Below are 23,568 nucleotides of genomic sequence, written 5' to 3'. Positions count from 1 at the left end.
AATAGGCCCTAGGAGACCTACCTACGAGAGCTACTATATTAGCAAGTACGACCTTTTAGACCCTAATGGCGATTACCGCAAAATTCGACCTAGAGATAATACAGATAGATGCAGTTAACGCGTTTGTCTATTATAATCTTAACGAGGTTGTCTATATAAAGCTACCGCTAGGGTTTAATAAAGGAAAGATAGATAAAGTACTACGCTTAAGAAAAGCCCTTTACGGACTACGATAATCCCCTTTATTATGGCAAAAGAATCTTACGAGCTCGTTAAACGAATTAGGTTTTAAAGAGGTTTCTTAAAAGCCGTGCGTTATGCTAAAAGGTAGAATAGTCGTCTTCTTTTATGTTAATAATATTATCTTCTGCTACCAAAAGATAGATAAAAAAAAGCTTAAGAAGCGATTAAGGAGCTAAGTAAGGAATACCAGATAAGTACCCTTAGCGAGCTAAAATAGTTCCTAGGAATCTATATGCTATATAATTATAGCTAAAGGCTCCTATAGCTATCTTAGGAAGCCTATATTAAGAAGATAGCTAACTAGTATAAGATAGATTTTAAAGGGCGTCTTTTAGATACTTCTATAGTAGAATTAGAACTCCTCCCTACTAATTACTAATTAATCCGTCTAATGTGTCCGTCCCCTAATATAGACCTATTAGTCCGTCCTATATCCCTACTAGCTTCTATAATGCTATATTAGAGAAAATTAGGTTTAGTACTTTATATAGCCACTATAACACGTCCGGATATTGCCTTTGCAGTATTATAGCTAGTAAGGTTTAATTATAACCTAATCTAAGAGTACTATTAAGCGGTAAATAGAGTAATTTAGTATCTATATAGTATAAGGAGCAGAGCAATCTACTATAGAGGAGATAAGGAAGAAATAAATAGTAGAGGGAGAAATAAAGGAATATGTAATAAAGGACGAGATAATAGAGACGGTAGAAGTAAAGCGCAATCATTTATCTATATTAGCGACGTATTATTTACGGACAATTCCATTAATAAAAAGAGCTCGTAAGGATATATTATAAAGCTATTTGGGGGACTAATCGCCTAAAGAGTAAATAAGTAGGGTATAGTTATAACGTTGAGCATAGAAGCCGAGTTATTAGCCATATTATAGACAGTAAAGGAAGCTATCTTTATTAGTAGGCTGTTTAAAGTAATAAGGTTATACCTAAACGAGCCCTTAATTATTAACTACAATAATATCTAAATACTTTAACTAATTATAGAAGATACGGCAAAGCTAATTATAAAGCTCCAATACGTTAACATCTATTAACACTAGTTGCGTTAAGAATACGCAATAAAACGAGTGCTATTTTAATGGAAAATAATAAAGGAGATGATTGCTAATAGACTTATAAAGGCCTTACCCAAGTAGAGGTTTTAAAGCTTGGTTAATATAATCGGAATAGTAGATATTAAGGAGTAGCTAAATAAGGAGAAGCAACTGGAGGACCTAAGGGAGAAGATTTGAACGAGACGGAAGGATTTAGATAAGACTATAGTTTAATTAACTCGTTAGCAGATATAAGAAGGTGGTTAGCTTTAACCTTAAAGAGCTTAAAGCTAAGGGGGTGTGTTATATAATCTATATTTTATGTAGTATAGGACGTATATAAGTTATATATATAGGGCACGTGTATTATAAATATCTTTATCTAAGCCTAGGGGCCCTAGGTTAAGACACGATTAAGATTATTAATTAATTAACCTATTTTATTAATAAATAGCTCTATATAAACTATCTAATAGATATACCTACGCGTAGCTAATATAAGCTATACGTGAGGTGTATATAAGAGCACGAGGCTCTCCTCTAGAGGCCCCTACGGTGGGGTTCTGTAACATTAAGTATATATAACTTATCCGTAAGGAAGTATTTCTTTATTACTATATTATAATAGCCTTTATATATTGTTTTTTAAACCTAATTAGAATTTTTAGATTCTCTTCTTATTCTAGTTCTTTTAGCTACTTAGCTCTTAGTATACCTACCCTTAGCCTATTAGTAACCTTTTATATAAGTGCTCTATTCCCTAGATATCCTAGTATACTTAGCCCTTAATATCCCTTTTATTCTTACTATATAGTAACTTATATTTTAAGTCCCTTCTAGTTTTCTTCTAATTTTTGTTTAGTAAGTAGATCCTTAAGATCCTTAAATTTCTTAATTATAGTATTAACTTTTTAGCCCTTAGGCCAAATACCTTGTTTACCTATTATAGGAGTCGTTATTCGTTCTTTAATATCTTAGTTCCCTAAAAATATACGTCTTATACTTATTTATTTATCTTTAAACTAAGCCACTATCCCCGTTTATATATTAAATTTTTATATTAGTTTTATTTTATTTTAAAAATCTTAAACCTATAGCCTTTTACCTTTATTAAGTAGTAAGTTAGTACTAGAAATTATCTACTTACTTAATCTTTCTTAAATACTCCTCCTTTTGTTTTATAAAACGGTAGATATTATATCTAATAGAGTTATAATCCCCGTTACTAATCCTTACTCTATAGCTATCTTAGTCTCTACTATTATTATTATATTCCGTATTTATTCTAAATAACTTTATTAGATCTTTAGGTGTATTAAATCTATATATATCTTCTTATAATAGAGCCTATCTTATTTATTATCTAATTCTTATATACCTTTAAGTTCTTTTAACTTAGGCTTCTATAGCTAATAGTCCGTACTATATATAGCGTCTTTATAAATTTATTATATATTATTACAATAAAATGCGAAGTGTTTAATTAAATACTTCTTTATCCCTTATAGTGTACTAGTACTTTCTTATACCTTTATAGGTTGGACTAAGAATAACCTTTTTATAAAACACCATATATGCAACCTTACTAAAAGGTAGCGCTACACTTTAAAACTTACGCATACCCATCTTACCATTAAAAACAATCGATTTTCCAACTTTTAAGACTTAATTCCTACTGCCTAGCGAGCTAGAGGTGGATTTATTTATTGTTTTACCCCCTTTCCCCCAACAGAAAATTCTTCTTAGGGGTAGTCCTAGCTTGTAAGCGAGGCATGGATAGGAACACTAAAACTAAATACCAAAACCATGAAATAGAGGCTAGATTTTCTACTACCTTTTAGCCTAATCTCCCTAGTAGGATTAGTAAGGAGAAAGGGTATAAGGATAATAAAAACTAGGAAACCCCCCTATAAGATATAAAATGCTAAGGCCTAATAGGTCTAAAAAAAACCTCCTATAGAAATAAGTGTTACGGGACACCCCCGTAATACCTTATATACGTCCACCTATTTCTACCAACTTAGTAACTAAAGACCGACCATAAAACGGCAATTTAATAGCAATCTACGGCAATCTAACGGCAACTTACTATATTTGACTATATTCTACTAAGTTCCACTAAGTTTTATTAAATCCTACTAAGTTCTGCTAGGACTACTACTTAAATCCTATTCTACTCCATATACGTATTAACTAAGCAACTAAGTCCATAATATATACACTTTCTTCCTATTTTCCTACCTTCTTTCCCTATATAACGTCTTAACTTCTTATATAGTTTATATATATAGCTTAATAATATCTACCTTACTATATATTATCGCCGCTTATACTCACTCCGTAATACTACGTTGCGTTAACTTTATATACCACCCCCGAAATATAGAACGACCCTAAAGCCCTTATAACGGCCGCCGGTATTATATCTACACTTTAAGAACAACTAGTAGAAATATAGAAGTCTTTTATAGATGCCCTTATATAAAACTAAGCTACTTTAAATTAATAATAAGCCGAATAAGAAGCATAATACTAGCGATTAATTAAGGACCTCTAAGAAGAAATCCGCATACTTAAGATACCTACGCTAGGGCCCTAAGACTGAACACTATTTTTAGAGATAAACACGCGGAACGTAAGCCCTAAACCTATAGTAACTGTCTACCTTAAACTAACTACTACACTAAAACGATCCGAACGACTATTAGATCCCCTAGTATTTACTAGTAAATAATAAGAACTCTAATTATTTCTAAGCTAGTTTAAAAATAAGCTAACAAGTAACGCTAACCGTTACCTAACTAAAGCTAACCGACTCTGTTACGCCCTAAGTTAACTAGGAAGAAAGGTAGCCAACTTTATTAAACCTCTTTAGCCAACCTTAGTATAAAGCCTAGTTGTACTTCTTAAAGCCTTATACGGTAACCTAAACCGCTAAGCTACTACCTAGAGAAAGATAAACCACATAGCTTAAGGAATAAAAAGTTTTTTAGTATACTTCTCTAAATTTAACCGTTACGTAAGGGAAACAGGCTAGAACAACTCCGCACTAATTAATAGCCTTATTAAATCTTTAAGCCCTAAACTAAAAACCTCCCTAATAGACGTAGATCTACTAGGAGCCCTTAATGCCTGCGTAAATATTGTTAATAAACGGTATAATAATATACTACGCCTAATACCGAAGCCCGTCCCTCAATATAATACGGCAACCCTATAAACGTCTATTAAGTTATTATCGTAGCCTAAGCACCCTAACGCTATGGATATTAACACTAGAACCCTAGATTACGCCCTACTAGGGTCCCCTAAATAAGAAAGACGTATTAAGCTAGGCCTCTGCTTTAAGTGCGGAAGTAAGAACTATATCTTAAAATATTATCTAGTCCCCTTACCTACGCCCTAAAACAAATTACGAACGGCTAATACTAGTAACCGTTTACCGTATTAATCTTCTGGTTACTACCTCTAATTTTTACCTAGTTCTAGCCCCGTATTTAGTAAATACTACTTATAAGGGCGAAGCTATAACCGATATTCTATAGGAACCTCTTTCCGCTCGCTACTAAAAGGTATATTTTAGAGTTAGGTTGCTTTCTAGGACGGCTCTGCCTTAGGATCTTATTAAATACTTTCGATGTTACGAACTCTGACTTTTAGGATTATAGCATAACCGTTAACTGTTGTCTTTAGTAGAATAATTAATAGGCTAATACTTAAGTCCTAATTAATACAGGAGCTAGTGGCATAGGATTTATTAATAAGATCTTTATATAAGATAATGGTTTTACCTTAACCCCCCTTAACTGGTATATTAATATATTTGGATTTAATGGCAAACGTACGGTTTTAGGCTAAATTACCTATATAGTATACCTAAGACTCCGATACCTAAACCACAAAGAACTAATTAAGCTCTTTATCACTACCTTAGGTTACCTAGTAATCCTTAAACAACCCTAGATAAAGCTATAGAAGGTGACTATTAATTAGAACAACCTTAAGCATCTATTTACTGCCTCCCGTTATAAGTAGAAGTGCCTTATAATATACTATTCTAACCCTAAACTAAAATTTGGAAAATCCACTAAAATCTATTAGCCTAAGATTTCCACTAATGTCTATCCCGCGCCTAAAGAATTTACTAGATTTTACTAACCTAGGAATTTTACTAAATTCCACTAATGTAAGATTTCTACTAATATCTATTAAGGATCTAAAAATTCTACCGAACCCTATAAACAGATTTTAAGTACTATACCGCCCCAAACTAAGTAGAAGCTTAAGCTTAGTATACGAAACTACTAAAAGAACTAGTACCCTATAATAAAAAGAATACTTAAAGAACCTAAAACTGAATTTAATACTAACTCCGTACCTAATACCAAACTTAAAATTAAATAAGAAACTATATAAGAAACTATAAACAACTAGAGCCCGCTTAACGCCCTAGATATCTATATAATTAGAGCTACCCCGCTAGTGCGACTTACTAAGAAACCCAAATACACGATCTTTGCTATTACTATAGCTAATATTAAAAAGGCCTTAGCACTGAAGAAGTATACTAACCCTGCTACGAAGGTACTAGTAGAGTACTATAACCGCCTAGAAGTATTCTTATAGAAGGAAGCTAATAAGCTACTAGAACACCGATTGTATAACCATAAAATTGTACTTAAAGAAAGAAAGTAGCCTAGATTTAGACCCCTATATAGGATGTCCTAAAACAAACTCTAAGTGCTATAGAAGTAGCTAGACGAGAACTTAAGTAAAGAATTTATTAGAGTAAGCTTCTCACCCGTAGCCGTACTAGTAATCTTTATTAAGAAACTTAGTAGTGGTTTGCGCTTCTATATAGACTACTAAGCTCTTAATACTATTACCGTTAAGAACTAATACCTAATCCCGTTAATATAGGAGACACTAAACTAACTAAGTAAGGCTCGCTACTATACGAAGCTTAATATTATCTCTGTATTTAACCGCCTCTATATAGCAAAAGGAGATAAATAGCTTACTGCATTCCGTACTCGGTATAGATTATTTAAATACTTAATAACGCTATTTAGCCTTATAAATGCTCCGATCTCGTTTTAACATTATATAAATAATACCCTGCGTCCCTACCTGGATATCTTCTATACTACTTATATTAACGATATCCTAATATATAGTAATAACTTGACCGAATATTAGAAATACGTTGATTTTATCCTATAAGCCCTATACGGAGCTGGTCTATAATTAGATATAGATAAATGCAAGTTTTATAAAACGGAAGTTTTATACCTTAGACTTCTTATTTCTATAAATAGTATATAAATAGACCTAAAGAAAGTCGAAGTAATCGTAAATTAGTAAGAACCTAAGAATGTTAAGGATATAAGAGCCTTTATAGGATTTGCCAATTTCTACTAATAGTTTATTAATAACTTCTTTGCCCTAGTTTTACCCCTTATTACTTTAACCTAAAAGGATAAAGCTTTTATCTTTAATAAGGAATATAAGAAGGCCTTTACTTACCTAAAGGTTATATTTACTACTATACCTATACTTTAACACTTTAACCTAGAATAAATAAGTGTTATAGAAGCCAACTTATCTAATTATGTTACTAGAGGTATTCTGTCTTAATATAACAAAGAAGGAGTATTATACCCTATAGCATACTTTTTAAAACAACTAAGCCCTACTAAATATAATTATAAGATCTATAATAAAGAATTGCTAGCTATTATTAGATGCTTTAAGCAATAGCGACCTAAACTAAAAGGCGCCGGATTTTTAATTAAGGTCCTTAGCGACTATAAGAACCTATAGTACTTTATAACTACGAAATAACTAAGTCATCGTTAGGCCCGCTGGTTAGAATATCTATTACGCTTCTAATTCTTAATTATATACCGCCTAAGCGTTTAAGGTTAGAAGCCTAATACCTTAACCTAACGCTTACAAGACGCGCCAGCCCTAGAAGAAGCGCGCTCTTACCGAAATTAGACCCTACTTCGCCTTAAACTATTTAACCCTTCTGCTAAAGACCTTCTGGTATACGTCCTTAAAATAACTAATCGACTAATTGAATAGATTATAGTTAATAAATACCTAAATAATGAGTTTATCTAAGAAATGCTTAAGCTAATTTAAGATGGCGTTAGACGCTCTAAAAAGATTTCTTTAAGTAAATACGAAGCTTATAGAAACCGTTTATATTATTAAAACCGTCTAGTTATCCCTAATTATAATAAGCTTAAGCTTAAGCTCCTTAAACATATATATAATCTACCTATTACCGGCTACCTATGCTAAGGAAAGACCCTAGAACTACTCTAACGGGAGTATTACTAGCCGAATATATATAATATAATATAAAGGTATATCTCTAGCTGCTATACCTACTAATAAGCTAAAGCCTTATATAAGATATATAACGGTTTTCTAAAGCCACTACCTATTCTAGACCGAAGATAGAAGGACATCTTAATTAACTTTATTGTTGACCTCCCTAAAAATAAAGGCTATATAAATATTATAGTAGTTATAGACTAACTATTTAAGATAAGACACTTAATTGCCTGTCCTAATATATTAACGCCTACTGTCGCCTAACTATTCCTAGATTATATATAGAAACTCTACAGACTCCCTAAAACAATTATCTCTAATAAAGGTAGCTAGTTTATCTTAGTATTTTAAAAAGAACTAACTACCCAACTCCGTATTAAAGCACTATTATTTACTATATACTACTTAGAAACGGATAGTTAAACGGAACGCGTAAATGCTATAATAGAATAGTATATTTGGATATACACGTCGTATTTATAAGATAACTAGATTAACTAGCTCGCATTTACTAAGTTTACTATAAATAATTCCGTCTTAGAAACTATAAAAGTCTCCCTATTTTTAGCCAATTACGGTTAGCACCTACGAATGGGTTTTAAACCCTTTAGTAATGTTCCTTACCCTATATATTACGCCTTATAAGTTATAAAAGTAAATAAATTTGTAGAAAAGATGGAGGAACTATAATAGTTCCTTACTAATAAGATAATATAGGCTTAATCTATCTATAAATCCGCAGCGAATAAGAAACGAACCCTAGCACTAGCTTACTAAATTGGTAATTTTGTTTAGCTAGATATAAGGAATCTAAATATAAAACGACCTACTAAGAAACTTAATTGGAAGAATGCTGGCCCTTATAAGGTTAAAAAGGTTATCTCTCCTTATGCCTACTAACTGAAGCTCCCTAATATGGTTAAAATCCACCCCGTATTCTATACGTCAGTCCTCCGCCCTACTACCCCTATATTAAACGCCCTGCCTAAATAAATATAGGACCCTCCCTTACCAGTTAAGATAAATAGTAAAGATAAGTATTTTATTAAAAGAATTAATAATATTAAGTATAATAAACGGAAACGCCAATATATATATCTTATAAAGTGGAGAGGCTATATTAAGCCCTTATGGGAACCTATTAACTTTATAGGACTTATATAAGCCATAGAAGACTTTTATAAACTCTACCTAGAACTACTATAGCCCCATCTCGCAGAAGCTTGAGTTTAAAGGGGGGGCACTATTATGGGACACCCCCGTAATACCTTATATACATCTACCTGTTTCTACTAACTTAGTAACTAAAGACCGACTACGAGATAATAATTTAATAGCAATCTACGGCAATCTGACGGTAACTTGCTATATTTTACTATATTCTACTAAGTTCTACTAAGTTCTACTAAATCCTACTAAGTTCTGCCAGGACTACTACCTAAATCCTATTCTACTTCGTGTATATATTAACTAAGCAACTAAGTCTACAATATATACCCTTTCTTTCTATTTTCCTACCTTCTTTCCCTATATAACGTCTTGACTTCTTACACAGTTTATATATATAGCTTAATAATATCTACCTTGCTATATATTATCGCCGCTTATACTTACTCCGTAACAATAAGTAATAAAAAGTCTATATTTACTTTTTCTCCCCCTTTTCCTTCTCCTGGCCTGTTTAGGACAGGAGAAAAAAGAAGACATCCTTAGTCTTCTCCTAAAAAAGAAAACCAAAAACCTGCAAAAAAGATAATAAAACTAATAACTACTATAACTAATATGCCTAGTATACCTCTCTCTTCCCTTTCTCTAGAAAAGCATCTATGTAAGGCTTTAAAAAGCCTAATCTAGGCCTATAAAGGGCTAGAAGGAGAAGAATAAAAAGAATAAGTTAAATAGCTAGTGGACTATATATAAAATATCCTAATAGTAAAAAACCCCTTTACAAAAGAAGAAGAAGAAGAGGTAAGAGATGTCCTAAAAGGACTAGTAGAAGAAGTAAGAGCTCTCTATAAGGAGGTAGCCCCTACTAAAGAAACTTACGCAGAGAGGCTGAAGAAGAACGTCCCTTCTTCGTCCTCCTTACCCTCCTCACTACTACCACCTTCTACCCCTTCTCCTTTTAGTAGGAGTTCTACTTCTACTAGAAATAAGAAAAAGCAGCTATAAAAAAGAAAGCTAGTTTTAATTACGGACAAAAAGGACTAACCTTTAGATACCTTCTCTATACAAAATAAAGTCAATTAACTATTTGCATTAAAACTGTAAGTAGAAAAGCTAGTACTAGCGTTTATAGCTAGAACTAAAGGAAAACAAAATATTCCCCTTATAATTACAGAAGAGTATAATATAGATTTCCTAGTTAAATATAAGGATATCTAGTATAACTGCTTTACCTTTTAAAGAGAATAAAAACTAGAATCCTGGGTTTAAGTTATAGCCTATAGGGTTCCCACCCTACCTTTTTTAGAAGAGGGAGGCTCTAAGCTTCTAAAAGAAGAAATCGAGACCTTTAATCCTATAGGGATACAAGGACTACCTAGATGGATCTTATTTAGCGTAAAAAGACATAACCTACAAACCAGATTTAGCTCTATAGTTTTTACTATAGAGAATAAGGAAAAAAGACAAGAAATCCTTAAGCAAAAAGAAATCTTAATTGCAGGTATAGCTACTAAAGTAGTAAAATACCTTAAAGTCTCTCCTACTATACAGTGCACTAGCTGCCAAAAATTTGGCTATATAGGAGATAGATGCTCTACTAAAGCTTATAGATTTTATATAGCTGTATATTTATCTAAAGATCACTCCTGTTCTACCTATATAATAATAGGCAAGCCTTATAAGCATACTACCCCTCTTTATATTAACTGTAAAGAGAACCACTTTGCTAATAGTAAAGACTATAATTATAAAAGCAGCTAAGTTAGTAAATACTAGCTTAGAGGGTTCTATAGAAGAATAAGATAAAACAAATAGGATTCTAGGAGGTAACTCCTACTAGGCTCTTAGTAAAAGATATTAAAGAGTAAAAGGATAGAAATAAATTACAAAGGATAAGAATAGGTGTTAGGATTTCTTATGGTTTTTCCTACCATTTTCTCATTCCCTAATAGTTATAGTAACTTAGTGTTTTATTAAGGAACTATAAATTACTAGTATATAGCTAGTAGTATATATTAAGCTGCTTAGAAAGGATTTATGTATATAGAACTATAGCGCTATAGCCTAAGGCTGCATGCGCAGTATTATACGTAGTATAATATAACGGATATAAATAAAATAAAATAAAAAAAAGGGTGGACTAACCTAGTACCCTTTATTACGTTAGTTCCCTAACTACCCCTATAGTCTTTAGCGTAATAGCCCTGTTTTTTATAATTTATATAAGCTTATTTTTTAAACTATTTATCTTACTATAGAGTCTACCTAAACGTTTTCTACTACTAATATTCCTAGTTTAGCCTCTACTCCTTAGTCCTTTAATTACTTAATTTTTAACCTTTAGGCTTCTATGGTTTTCTATTTCTTCTTTAGGGGTTTTTAGTAATACTTAGGTCTATTAGCTCTACGCTATACTATAGTTTAATACTTACTAATGTATCTTCTTTATATGCGTTAGTCTTTATTATATTCTACTTGGTTTATTGCTTTAATATAGCTAGTTATTTATCTTAATAGCTTACTAAACTAACTCTTTTATGTCGCTTAGATCGTCTATTAGTATTATTATATTTTAGACCTTGGCCTTTAGTCCGCGTTAATACTACGCTATTAGTACCCCTTAGTTCCATTTAGTTTGCGCTACTAGGGTCTAAAACTACGTTATATATTCTATTGCTAATCTCTTTTATATAAGTTAGTTGTCACGGGACTCACACGCTCTCACGTCCCTGCGCGTTTTGACGTTCTTGACCCGTGCTCACGTTCGTCCCAAGACACCTACGCACGTTCCCCTACAACCCCTATTTATACCCAACCTGGCATATAAAGAATCTTCTTCTTTATCTAAATGTCTTTGTATTAACCACGCATAGTTACGCGTACGTAGCCTTCTTTAATTACTACCCTATTTAGTACATTGTATTCCAGCTTATGCCCACTTCCGTAACACTATATTTAGATCCCTTTTCTATACCTAGCGGGCCTATAGGCTACTAGTCGCGGAGTATGCCTTTCTACGCCTATGGGGTAGATACAGGAGCTGCTGGCTGCGGGTAGACTAGGACGCTGGAGTTCTAAACTGGTACAACAAGTCTCCGCGCCGATTTGCATACGGACCCGATGACAAGACACCGCGCCAATACGCCTGCGACCTTAATGGCTTGCATCCTACTGCTATTACGAACAGGCACATTACTGCCCCTCGGTTTGACCTAATAGCTTGCATCCTACTGCTACATGAACACGAACACGAACACGGAAGCTGGTATCTTACTACTATCCTACCGACCTGCACGCACTGCCCTACGTACCGACAAGACCTCGCGCCGCTACGCCTGCGAAACAAACCCGATAACCTATTGTGCCGATAAGCCTACGACCTGACCCGAACACGACTAGGTAGAGCCTCGCTCCCTAGACCCCCAAACCCGTCGCTTACATTGTACTGCTACCTACCCGAACCGATAAGCCTCGTGCCGATACGCCTACGAGACGACCCATCGCTGGCACCATACTGCTACCGTCCGAACCTGCCGCCGAAGCTCTCTGTATCTGATACCCGAATTATCTTAAGCCGCCCGAACCTGTCACTAGCATCGTACTGCCGCCGCCGAAGCTATTCGCATCCGATACCCAGACTATCTTAAGCCGCCCGTCGCTGGCATTGTACTGCTACCTACCCAAACCAACAAGCCTCGTGCCGATATGCCTACGAGACGACCCCGTTGCTGGCACCGTACTGTTACCACATAAACTAATAAGCTCCGTGCCGATTCGCCTACGGAACCCAAACACGTCGCTAGCACCATACTGCTACCCGAATCTAATAAGATCCCGTGCCGATATGCCTACGGAACCCAAACCTAACGCTAGCACCGTACTGCTACCGATAAGAACCTGCCTATAATATAAATACTGTACCGCATTAACAAGAACCTGCTAAGAATATACCTTGCCACGACCACGAACACCGTACTATACTGCCGTTTAGGCCGATAAATACTGCCTAAAACGCCTATTTTGGACCAAAAATTAGGGTAATTTTTTAGGGGGACCTAGAGTATAGGAAGGGAAGGCCGTAGAGCTGCTAGAAGCGAGAAAGGGACTATACAAGCTTCAGCAATATATCTCTAAGCGGCAAGGATAGGAGTGTAGCTGGCGACGGAAGCTGGGCTATGCTTTAGGCCTAATAAGTTAGTGGCCTAACAATTAAACATAGAAGGACTAAACTGGAGGAGCCTATATAATGGAGGATGTAGAAGGGCGAAGAAGGCTAACAAATTTTTTTTTTCCTGTATTAGGTTTTTTTCTGGTATATATAACACGATACGCCTTATAGGAGCTCGGAAGTAAGGGGGGGGTACTATCACAGGACTTACACGCTCTTACGTCCCTGCGCGTTTTAACGTTCTTAACCCGTGCTTATATTCGTCCCGAGACACCTACGCACGTTCCCCTATAATCCCTATTTATACCTAACCTAGCATATAAAGAATCTTCTTCTTCATCTAAATGTCTTTATATTAACTACGTATAGTTACGCGTACGTAGCCTTCTTTAATTACTACCCTATTTAGTATATTGTATTCCAGCTTATACCTACTTCCGTAACATTAGTAAATCTTTCCTTCTACCATTACTATTAATTTCAGATCTCTGTATATCTTTATAAGCCTACTAGTAAATTCTTCCTAGCTTAAGAATATATACCATACTTCTAAATTAGTAGTTGCTAACCCGTTAACTTATATCTCTATAAAATAGGGTTTAAATTACCTTAGTGCCCGACCTATTAAGAATAACCCTATATATACTACTTAGTTAATTAGTTCCACTAGCTTGGTTCCTTTATATTAAATTTTTAACTTTATTTATATAAGAAATTCCTTTAGCTTATGCTTTTCTCCTATAAACCTTTTAATTAATAACAACTTAATCTTTTCTCTTTTTATACCCTATAACTACTTAACTAGTACTAGTTAGTTATTATCTACTTATACTATAAAGTCTTTAAGTTGCGTTATATCTTAGGTAGTATCTTATTAACTATTATATACTATAACCTTAGTAGTAAATATATAATAAAGCCTTATAGTAGATACTACGGTAGACTTATTAATGGGCTAGGTATATAGGTAAATATAATAATAAAATCTAACTATAAATTAAGTACCTAATAGATTAACTCTAATTATATTTTAAGATTTACTATAAAGAGAGAACTATTCAAAGTAGGGACTATAGTCCTTTAAATATATAACCTAACTCTTAAGAAATGTACTAAGTATGCTGGTACGTTAATATGTCGGCACGTCCCACGTTTCCACGTTTCCACGTTCCCACGTTTCTATGTTCCTACGTTTCTATATTCTAAACTGGTCCCGTAATCCGTCGTGTAACTTAGTTACCCCTTATTTTATAGTTTAACTAGTTCTAGCGCCTCTCGGACTTCTACTACTAGTCCGTTTATATCCTCTCTAAGTAGTTATATAACTGCTAATATAAGGTCCGTAATATCTATCTAAACAGTTAAATCTAATTAAACTGTTTGCTAGTTTAATTAACCTAACGAAAGAAATAAGCTTAAAGCTTTAAAATACCTAATTAACTAAACCGAAAATCTATGGTTTAAATGGTTTGTTTATTAGCAAGTCTGTTTATAAAGCTGTAATAAGAAATAAGTGCCAGCACAAGTATAGTAAGTGCATGCATTTATAATTGGAGGAATGATAAGCCCAGACAGGACTGCGAGCCACGAAATGTAAACAATAATGTCCTTAGGCCAGCATTAAAGAACTATATATAGATTTTTCAAAATAGTAAAGCTTCTGGTTACTAGCGTGGTTTAAAATTAGCTAATTAGAGGACATAATTATTAGTATTAACTAGGATTTTATTTTTTAGCTAATAAAATAAAATATAGGCTAAAAATAAAACCCTAATCTTGGAAATTTCCAACAGCCCAAATTAGGCCCTTTTATTTACTTAAGATTCCACTCTATAACTAATTCTTAGAGCAATTTACTTTTTTAATATTTTCCACTTTAAGCTATATCTTCTCTTAAGATATCGTATAACGTACTTCTAAGAAAACTTTCTCTGGTTTATTACTTATTACTAGTATTAATAGAATATTAATCGCCATTAATAAGAGCTTCGGCCACCGTTATTATTATTAATCCTAATACTGCTAATTAAGAGCTAATATCCCTAAAATCGGATATAGTAGCTCGGCGATATAGTTCTTATATTTATTCTAGCTTTATAGCTAAGTAAAAAGGTAAAGGTCCTTAAGAATCTTATTAAAATAGTCTGTATTCTCTTTTAGCTTTAGAAGCTTATTATATAATATAGTAGTATTAGGAGTAGAAGGACTATTTTCTCTATACTTTATCTCCTAGAGAGCCTTAACCCTATTAAGCGCAAGCTTCTACTACTTCTTTTCCTAGTTTAACTTAATATACTTTGTATAACAACTTAGGTAAAGGATAACTACAGTAGTGTATAAGGGGGAATCGTCTAACTTAAGGTAATACTTGTCAAATACTTGCTAGCCTATATAGATATACTTACGGAAATCCTTATTAGCTTTATAGTGTTTCTATTATAAAACCAATAGATTTCTAAAAAAAGGGGAATAAGAATTATATAAGGCTATTTTTAAAGTATTAAACAAGAGCATTTATTAAAGTTAGTATACTATTAATCGTTGCTTAATATCCTTATATTCTAAGTATAACTTTATAAAATATTTAAAGAAACTTATATATTATATAAAGCGTATTCTAGTCTAAGTTGATTAACTTGTCCTCTTTAAGGGTGTCTTAGTGCTCCCTCTAGTACCTATAAATTGCCCTATCCTTTTAAAGCGTAATATTAAGTATATAGAACTAGCTATTCTACCTTATATAATTATTAAAAGGAATTCTTCTTCTAGTAAAAGCCTTAATATTTTTTGTATAACCTATAAAACTCTATATATAGATAATAATATTATAAATCTTGCCGAGGATATATTGTGGGACACCCCCGTAACACCTTATATATATCCACCTATTTTCACTAACTTAGTAACTAAAGACCAACTATAAGACGGCAATTATCACAGTGCTGCAATAAAGTAGACTAAATAACTACGTTATAGTATAAAGAGGGGAAGAAGGTAGAAAGGAGGTATTGTATATAAATAGTAGGGCCAGCCGCTAAGTCACTAGTAGTAAGCTAGCTAATAGTAGGAAATAGTATAAGATAGTATAAAACAGTATACGTCAGGTTAGTGCCGTAATAGTACTTCTCTCCCCTAAATAGTTTAGTCCCTAAACTAAATAAATAACTTAAAAATAGGCAGTATATAAGGTTGCCTATTTTTTACCGCAAAAATATTAGTTTTATTTACCGCCCTTAACTAAGCTAATAGCGATTTTCTATACCGGGTATAGAAAATCCTAATTGGTTAGTTTAGTAAGTAAGGTTAATAGAACTCTACACCGCCACCTAAATTAATCTATCTAGCGTTTCTTGGCAAGAATTTAGCTAATTAGATAACTTTAACCGCTAGTTAAAGCTTTATAACATCTTAACCACCACAAATTTTAATATGGTGGTTAGCCGCGACCTTAGCGTAACTTTTCCTTATCTTATATCCAGTCTAGGGGTCCTAGCTTCTTAAGGTGTTGCTTATAAAAGCGCTATATAGCTTATTTATAACCCTCTAGGTCTTCCTCTAGCTGCTAGGTTATATCCTTATAATATTTCCATTTAATCTTATAAGCTAGGCCTTAGGGGTCTTCGTTATATATATTAAGGATTTTTTTAAACTCCCATTTATCTTCTATATTGCTATTATTATCTCTCTCTACTACTCGTCCTTATATATTACGGCGCTCTATAGTGTTAATATTTGCCTAGCTAGGGATCTCTTTAGCAGCCTAAAGGCGGACCTTAAATATATAAAAGGATTTATTTACTTAGATATAGTTTAGGAGGTTTATTATAACTGCCCCTTAGTATACTGCGAGTACAGAGTACGGGCCGTCCTATTTATTATCCCTTTTTTTTTTAGGTTTATTTATCTTTATATTTTCTAAGCTAACTATAACTATATCGCCTTTATAGAATAACGCGCTCTTATCTCTATAGGTATTAGCATTATCTTTATAGCGTTACTATAAAATCCAGGCAAGGGCCTTAAGCTATATTAATATCCGCTTAAAGCGGTTAGCTATAAAGTTTACGTAAAAGAACTCCTTCTTTACTTATACTAATAGTGTTAGTAAGTAGGGGCTAGTAGGCTTAATTCTAAGGCAAGGGTTAAAGCTATAGTTTATAAAAAATAGGGAGATACCTATACTTTTGTTAACTTAGTTATTTATAATAAACTTAGTAAGCGGTAGGTAGTTAACCTAGTTGTCCTATATAAAGCTAACAAAAGTATAAAGGTATTTATTTACGGCAGTGTTAATAATTTTAGTTTAGCCGTCTACCTCTAGGTATTAGGTTAAGCTTAGTTATAAGGTTATCTTAAGGCGTTTACTTAGTCGTCGCTAGAAGTCGCTAATAAATTATATACCGTAATTAGAGATAATTATACTTAGTACACTATAGAGCTTATATACGTTATTAACAAAGCTATTAACTAGCTCCTTTATTAAGAGTCCTATTACTAAAATAAGGTATTATATTTTAGTTAGGCGGTCTATAATAATAAGGATATATTTATATACCTTACCATAACATTAGTATACTAGCAGCGTTATAATATAGTTAATTAAGATATTAGTCTATAGGCGGGTAAGTAATTTTAATAGCTTTAAAAAGCTAGGCGGGGTAGAATGGGGGTCTTAGTATAAAAGTATAGGGTATAGTCTTTAATAAAGGTAGCTGTAAACTAGGAGATTCCTAGCTACCAGTATATTTGGTTTAAAAGGTTAAGAGTTTTAACCTAGCTAGGGTAACTAGCGGGGCCGCTACTATAAGAGTGATAGGTAACTTCTAGGCGGAGGTTTAGGGCGTTAGGGATAAAGAGATATTAGCGGAAGTAGATTTATTTATTAATAATACTATATTCTAACTTATTATAACGGAGTAATTTCCTAATCTTCTTTAGCTAAGGGCGAGCTTTTTGATTATATAGGGCCGCTACTATATCTCTTATAAGTTTGTTCTCCTAATATCCTAGCTAAATTAACTCGTCTAGTAACTTTTTAGCAATTTTAGGGTCTAAAGCGGCTATAAACTCTACGTTATTAATATTACGGGACTTATATAGTAATTCTTTTAGGATTATAGGGTTAACTTTTTAGGGCAGTATAATAACTTAGGCTTAGTAGCGGAGGCGTTTATTATTAGCGTCCTTAGGCCTTATTCCTAATAGCTAGCTTAGGGCGTTAGGGAGCGTGGCTTTGCTATTAGGTCTATATATAATTATAAAGTTAAACTATAAAAGAAACTCTGCCTACTAGACTTAGCGCTTATTTAGCTACTTAGTAGTTATAAACGTCTATAATTTCTTATAGTCGGTAATAATTTTAAACAGCTTCTTAGTCCCTTATAGCTTAGGACGCTATTCCTCTAAAGCCTTAATAATAGCTAAGAGTTCTTTATTATAGATCTTATAGTTATACTTTAGCATAAAGTACTTTACGGAGAAAAATACAACTAGTCTTAATTTTCCGTTATTATTATATTAGGAAAGGACTTTACTAAAAGCCTAATTTAATACGTCTATCTTTACTACTGTTTTCTTTATATAGTTATAGTATATTAGTACTAGTACTAAAGTAAAGGCTCCCTTAAGGGCCTTAAATGATTTAGCTTATTCTAGTCCCCATAGCTATTTAATATCCTTCTTTAGAAGTTTTATTATAGGTATAGCAATAGTAAAGTAGCCTTAGATAAATTATTAGTAGAAGTTTGCAAAGCCGAGAAATTATTATAGTTCTTTAATTAATATCGGGTCCTTTTATTTCTATAAGGCCTGTATCTTCTTAGGGTTTATAGTTATACTATTAGCTAAAATAATTAAGCTAAGGTATTTTGTTTTAGTAGAGTAGAACTTAAACTTATTAATATTAATCTAAAGTCTAGTATTACTAAGTCTTTAGATAACTTTATTTATATACTTAGTATGCTTAGCGCGTGTTTTAGAAAAGATAAGGATATTAGTAAGGTAGGTAGTATAGTAGTTATTAAAGGCGTTATACAAAATATAGTTAATATAGTTCTAAAATGTAATAGGTGCGTTATAAAGGCTAAATAGTATAACTAGTATCTTATAGAGTCCGAATTGGGTAATAAATACTATAAGCTATTTATAGCCCTTTATAATCTAGATCTAGTTAAACGTAGTAATTATATTAAGTTTAGTAAAGTACTTAACACTATAAAGTACGTTAAGTATCTCGCGGATTAGTGGTAATAGGTACCAATTCTTAATAGTAACTATATTTAGGCCTTAGTAGTTATAGTAAATTTATATACCGCCGCTAGGCTTAGTAATAAGGAGGAGTAGTATAGTAGCTAGTAAGGTTAATTTATGGATAAAACCCTTATCCAGTATCTTATTAATCCACTTCTTTATATACTTAAGTTTAGTAGGTAAGAGTAGTCTATTTTTATAGTATGGGGCCTAGTTTCTAGGGATAATCTTAATTTTATAGTCCTATAGTTAATAAGGGGGCAGCTTATCTACGTTTTTAAAAAGGAAGTGCTTAATATATTTATAAAACTCCTTTAGTAGGCGTTATAGAATGTCTTCGCGGGTTAATCCTGGTTTGCCTTTTAGAATTTTTTTAATATTAGTGTTAACTATCTTCCGACATAAAAACTTGGGTTTAGTTTTTAGATTTATTTTAAGGAAGTTATAAAAATAGGGGGGGAGCACTTTACGGGCTTCCTTTATTATATAGTTACCTTTTACTAGCTAGCGGAAAGATCTTTCTAATAGGTTTAGTACTTTTATTAGGCCTATAGGTAGCTCTTTAAGCAGCTATTAGTGCTTATTTTATTTAACTATTTCTACTAGCTCCGCTATATAAATCCTTATTACCTTTACGTCTTTTTATTTATAGAACTAGGTAAAATTAATAGTATAAGTGTATTTAATATTGTCTAGGTTAGGGCNTATCTAGTTCTCTAGTACTANNGCTAGGCTAGNACGNCTTAGTTAGCCNAGGGGGGCGGAANTAAGGCGGNGGCCCTATATAGTACGCGCGGGAGACGGGTATAAGGTTAGGCGTTATAGTGGCGCGGTTTCTATTATCTGGGTCTTAGTAGTTTTATAGCCAGTCCCTACTATAACGCAAGCTATAGTATGCGTATATGGTATAAGGCTTAGTTCTAGGTATTAGGTTAGGCGGCTAGGGTTTAAATAGTGCCTAGGTTAGAGTTAGATTTTTAATAATAGCGGCGTAAAGCAGACCTTCTTCCTTAGTTTTAGCAGGGCTAGCTAGCCTATTATTTTAGTCTTAAGTACTAGGGTAGTTTAGTCTTTTACTATCTCATTTCTTTACAGCTATACGGGCTCCCCTTTATTAGGAACGTCTTTTACTATTAAGGCTTTATATAAAGTCCTAGGCACTAGGCTTAATAATACTAAGTATCTGTATAGGGCGTCCCTACTACCGTTAGTTATCCCCTACGGGAGGTAGTACCTAGAGTAGTAGTCTAAGTTAAAGCGGATCTTAAGTTTCCTAAAGCTAGGACGGGGCTTATACTTCTAAAGCTAAGGCATACCTAAGATAATTAGGGTAGTGGGTAAGAGTTTAGTAATAAAAAAAGTATAGCTTTAATATGGAGGCTAATTAATATTTAAGCAGTAAAGTAGTCCGTAATAAGTAAAGTTAGAATACTATTTACAAGGCGTAGTGGCCTAGGTACTAGCAGCTTCTTAATTATAATATTATACTTTCTTATAATAGACTCTGCGTTAGTAAATACTATTATAGTATTACTGGAGTCTACTAGGCTTACTATATTAATATAAACTTAGGGGTATAGGTTATATAATAAAGAGAGTTAGGTTTAAATAAGGATTAATTTCTTATTACTATTTGCTAATCTAAGATTAAGTAGTAGCTTATTAATAGAAAGGATTAATTAATCTAGTAATAGGGACCTAATCTTCTTATCTTCCTCCTTATATAGTTTAGACCCTTAAACGCAACTTAGTTTAAGGGTTTACCTTTTAATAACTAGGGTATAAGGCTGTCTTAATAGGGCGGTCTAGTGTCTATCTAGCTAGTAGTATTAGTCTTAGTCTTAGTTAGAGTATAGGAAGATAATACCTTACTAATAATATAGCTATGTTTATATTCGCTAGCGCGAAGTCGCTAATACTAGGCGTTATTAATAGGTTGGGCTCCTATATAGGGTATAGTTTAAAGTAACTAAGCTATAGGGTTAAAGGGGGGGTCGTCCGCTATAGCTATAATAGGCTCCGCGGTTGCCGCATCTATAATAAACTCTACAGTTACCGCGTCTACGGTTATTAGTTTATATTATTTAATAGGGTAGTATTAGAACTAGGTTTGCTATCTTAATAGGGTTATAGGCGTCCTTTTAGTGGCCAGGTAGGCTATAGGCAAAATATAGTCTATTATTAACGCGGCGCTTATACTCTGTATCTAAAATTTTATTAAGGTCTATAGGTTCTTTAGTTACTACTAAGGTCGGGGTTAATATAGGGGCAGAGGCTTAAGCAGGTAGGTAGTGGTTAGCGTTCTTCTTAAGGTTAGCTTAGTGTATATAGTTTATAAGGTTTTTAGCAAATATATCTATCTACTTACTCTAATCTATATAGTTGCTATTATTAATTTTATAGGCAAGTCTAAGTACTAGCTCTTTTATCTTTAAAAAGATAAACTTTTAGAGTAAATCCACCTTCTATTTATCTATCTTCTTAACGCGGACTATTAGCTTATTAAGCTCTCCCTTCTAAGACTAGTAATTACGCTTGCCCTAGGGGAAATAGTTAAGCTTATTCTTTACGACCTAGGTTATATTAAGGACCTTATAGTAGGTAGTAAGGTCTTTAAGTATATCTTCCTTAATAGGCTATTTCCACGCAGATATATTGTTTAGGTTCTTATATATAAGCTCTAGGCCCTACTTAATAAACTTATAGGCCTTATCCTCTAGTATATTTAAGATATAAAGGATCTAGGACTAAACTATATTAAAATAATCCTAGTCCCGGTTAAAAACTCCCTTAATCTTAATATGCTAGGTCTTAAAATTAGCTTATTATTCTAGTGGGGTGCCTTTTCCGCTAAATATTGGTAGGTTTTTAGATCTCCGTTTTTTCTGCTAGGTTACTACCGTTATTATAGGGGTTAATTATTTTAGAATGGCAATAGTCTCTACCTAGAAGTTAATAGTTCCTATCTAAAAAGCAATAAGGGTACTAAGGTTTTCGTTAGCTTTCTTATTAGCGGTGTTTATATTATATATACACTATAGTCCTACTTTAATATTATTAAGGAACTCGTTAGTATAGTTAATAAGGGTAAGATAAGCTTTGCTAGGCTTAAAGGTCTTAGGGTATAGTAGGAAGCGGCGGATTATCTACGCGATATTAGGGTATATCTCTATAAAGAGGTCTATAAAAACATTATAGGGGTTTTAGGTTTCAGCTGTTTCGGCGTTATTAATATTGCCTATTTAGGCGCTAGGTAAAAACTAAGGATCGTTCTAAGACTATACTAGGGACGTATTAGTTTTAGTAAAGGCGCGCGTAGGTCGTAATTATTCTAGGGCGAAGGTTAATTAGCTAGGGTATAAAGAATTAGTAATTGCGATAGGGCGTAAATTAAAGATACTATAAACTGTTATAGTACTATAATAAAGTAAACTGAATAACTACGTTATGGTATAAAGAGGGGAAGAAGGTGGAAAGGGGGTATTGTATATAAATAGTAGGGCCAGCCGCTAAGTCACTAGTAGTGGGCTAGCTAATAGTAGGAAATAGTACGAGATAGTATAAAACAGTATACGTTAAGTTAGTGCCGTAATAGTAATTTAATAGCAATCTGCGGCAATCTAACAGCAACTTACTACACTCTATTATATTCTACTAAGTTCTACTAAGTTCTACTAAGTTCTATTAAATCCTATTAAGTTCTACTAGGACTACTACCTAAATCCTATTCTGCTCTATATATATATTAACTAAGCAACTAAGTCTATAATATATACCCTTTCTTCCTATTTCCTACCTTCTTTCCTTATATAACGTCTTAACCTCCTTATACAGTTTATATATATAGCTTAATAATATCTACCTTACTATATATTATTGCCGCTTATACTTACTCTGTAATACTACGTTATATTAACTACCTATACTACTATTAATATATAAAACAACCCCAAAACTCCTATAACGGCCGCCGATATTATATCCGTACTTTAAAAATAATTAGTAGGGATATAAAAGTCTTTATAGACGCCCTTATATAAAACTAAGCTATTTTAAATTAATAATAAGCCGAATAAGAACCATAACACTAGTAATTAATTAAAAACCTCTAGGAAGAAATCCGCACCCTTAAGATGCCTATACTAGGACCTTAAGACTAAACGCTATTCCTAGAGATAAATACGCGGAACGCAAGCCCTAAACCTATAGTAGTCTCTTACCCTAAGCCAACTACTATACCGTAACGATCTAAATAACTATTAAATCCTCTAGTATTTACTAGTAAATAATAAAAGCTCTAATTATTTTTAAGCTAGCTTAAAAATAAGCTAACTAATAACGC

The 23,568-nt window shown here is 33.1% G+C and overlaps 2 protein-coding genes across 2 annotated transcripts; one reads left to right on the top strand and one right to left on the bottom strand.

The window, feature by feature from the left end:
* Window positions 1–11,991: 11,991 nt before the first annotated feature.
* Window positions 11,992–12,592, top strand: K441DRAFT_659101 (uncharacterized protein; the record flags this gene model as incomplete). Its single annotated transcript, XM_067648465.1, has 2 exons — window positions 11,992–12,294; window positions 12,519–12,592. A coding segment is annotated over one exon (189 nt), but the record flags the coding sequence as incomplete, so codon positions are not given.
* Window positions 12,593–19,142: 6,550 nt separating this feature from the next.
* On the bottom strand, window positions 19,143–19,433 carry K441DRAFT_461926 (uncharacterized protein; the record flags this gene model as incomplete). The annotated part of the gene is made up of 2 exons (XM_067641785.1): window positions 19,143–19,261; window positions 19,289–19,433. Coding segments are annotated over 2 exons (264 nt in total), but the record flags the coding sequence as incomplete, so codon positions are not given.
* Window positions 19,434–23,568: the final 4,135 nt, after the last annotated feature.

This window comes from Cenococcum geophilum (genome assembly GCF_001692895.1).
Source record: "Cenococcum geophilum 1.58 unplaced genomic scaffold K441scaffold_18, whole genome shotgun sequence".
NCBI lineage: Eukaryota > Fungi > Ascomycota > Dothideomycetes > Gloniales > Gloniaceae > Cenococcum > Cenococcum geophilum.
Note: the sequence above shows the minus strand (reverse complement) of the source record. Positions and strands in the feature narration are given on the sequence as shown.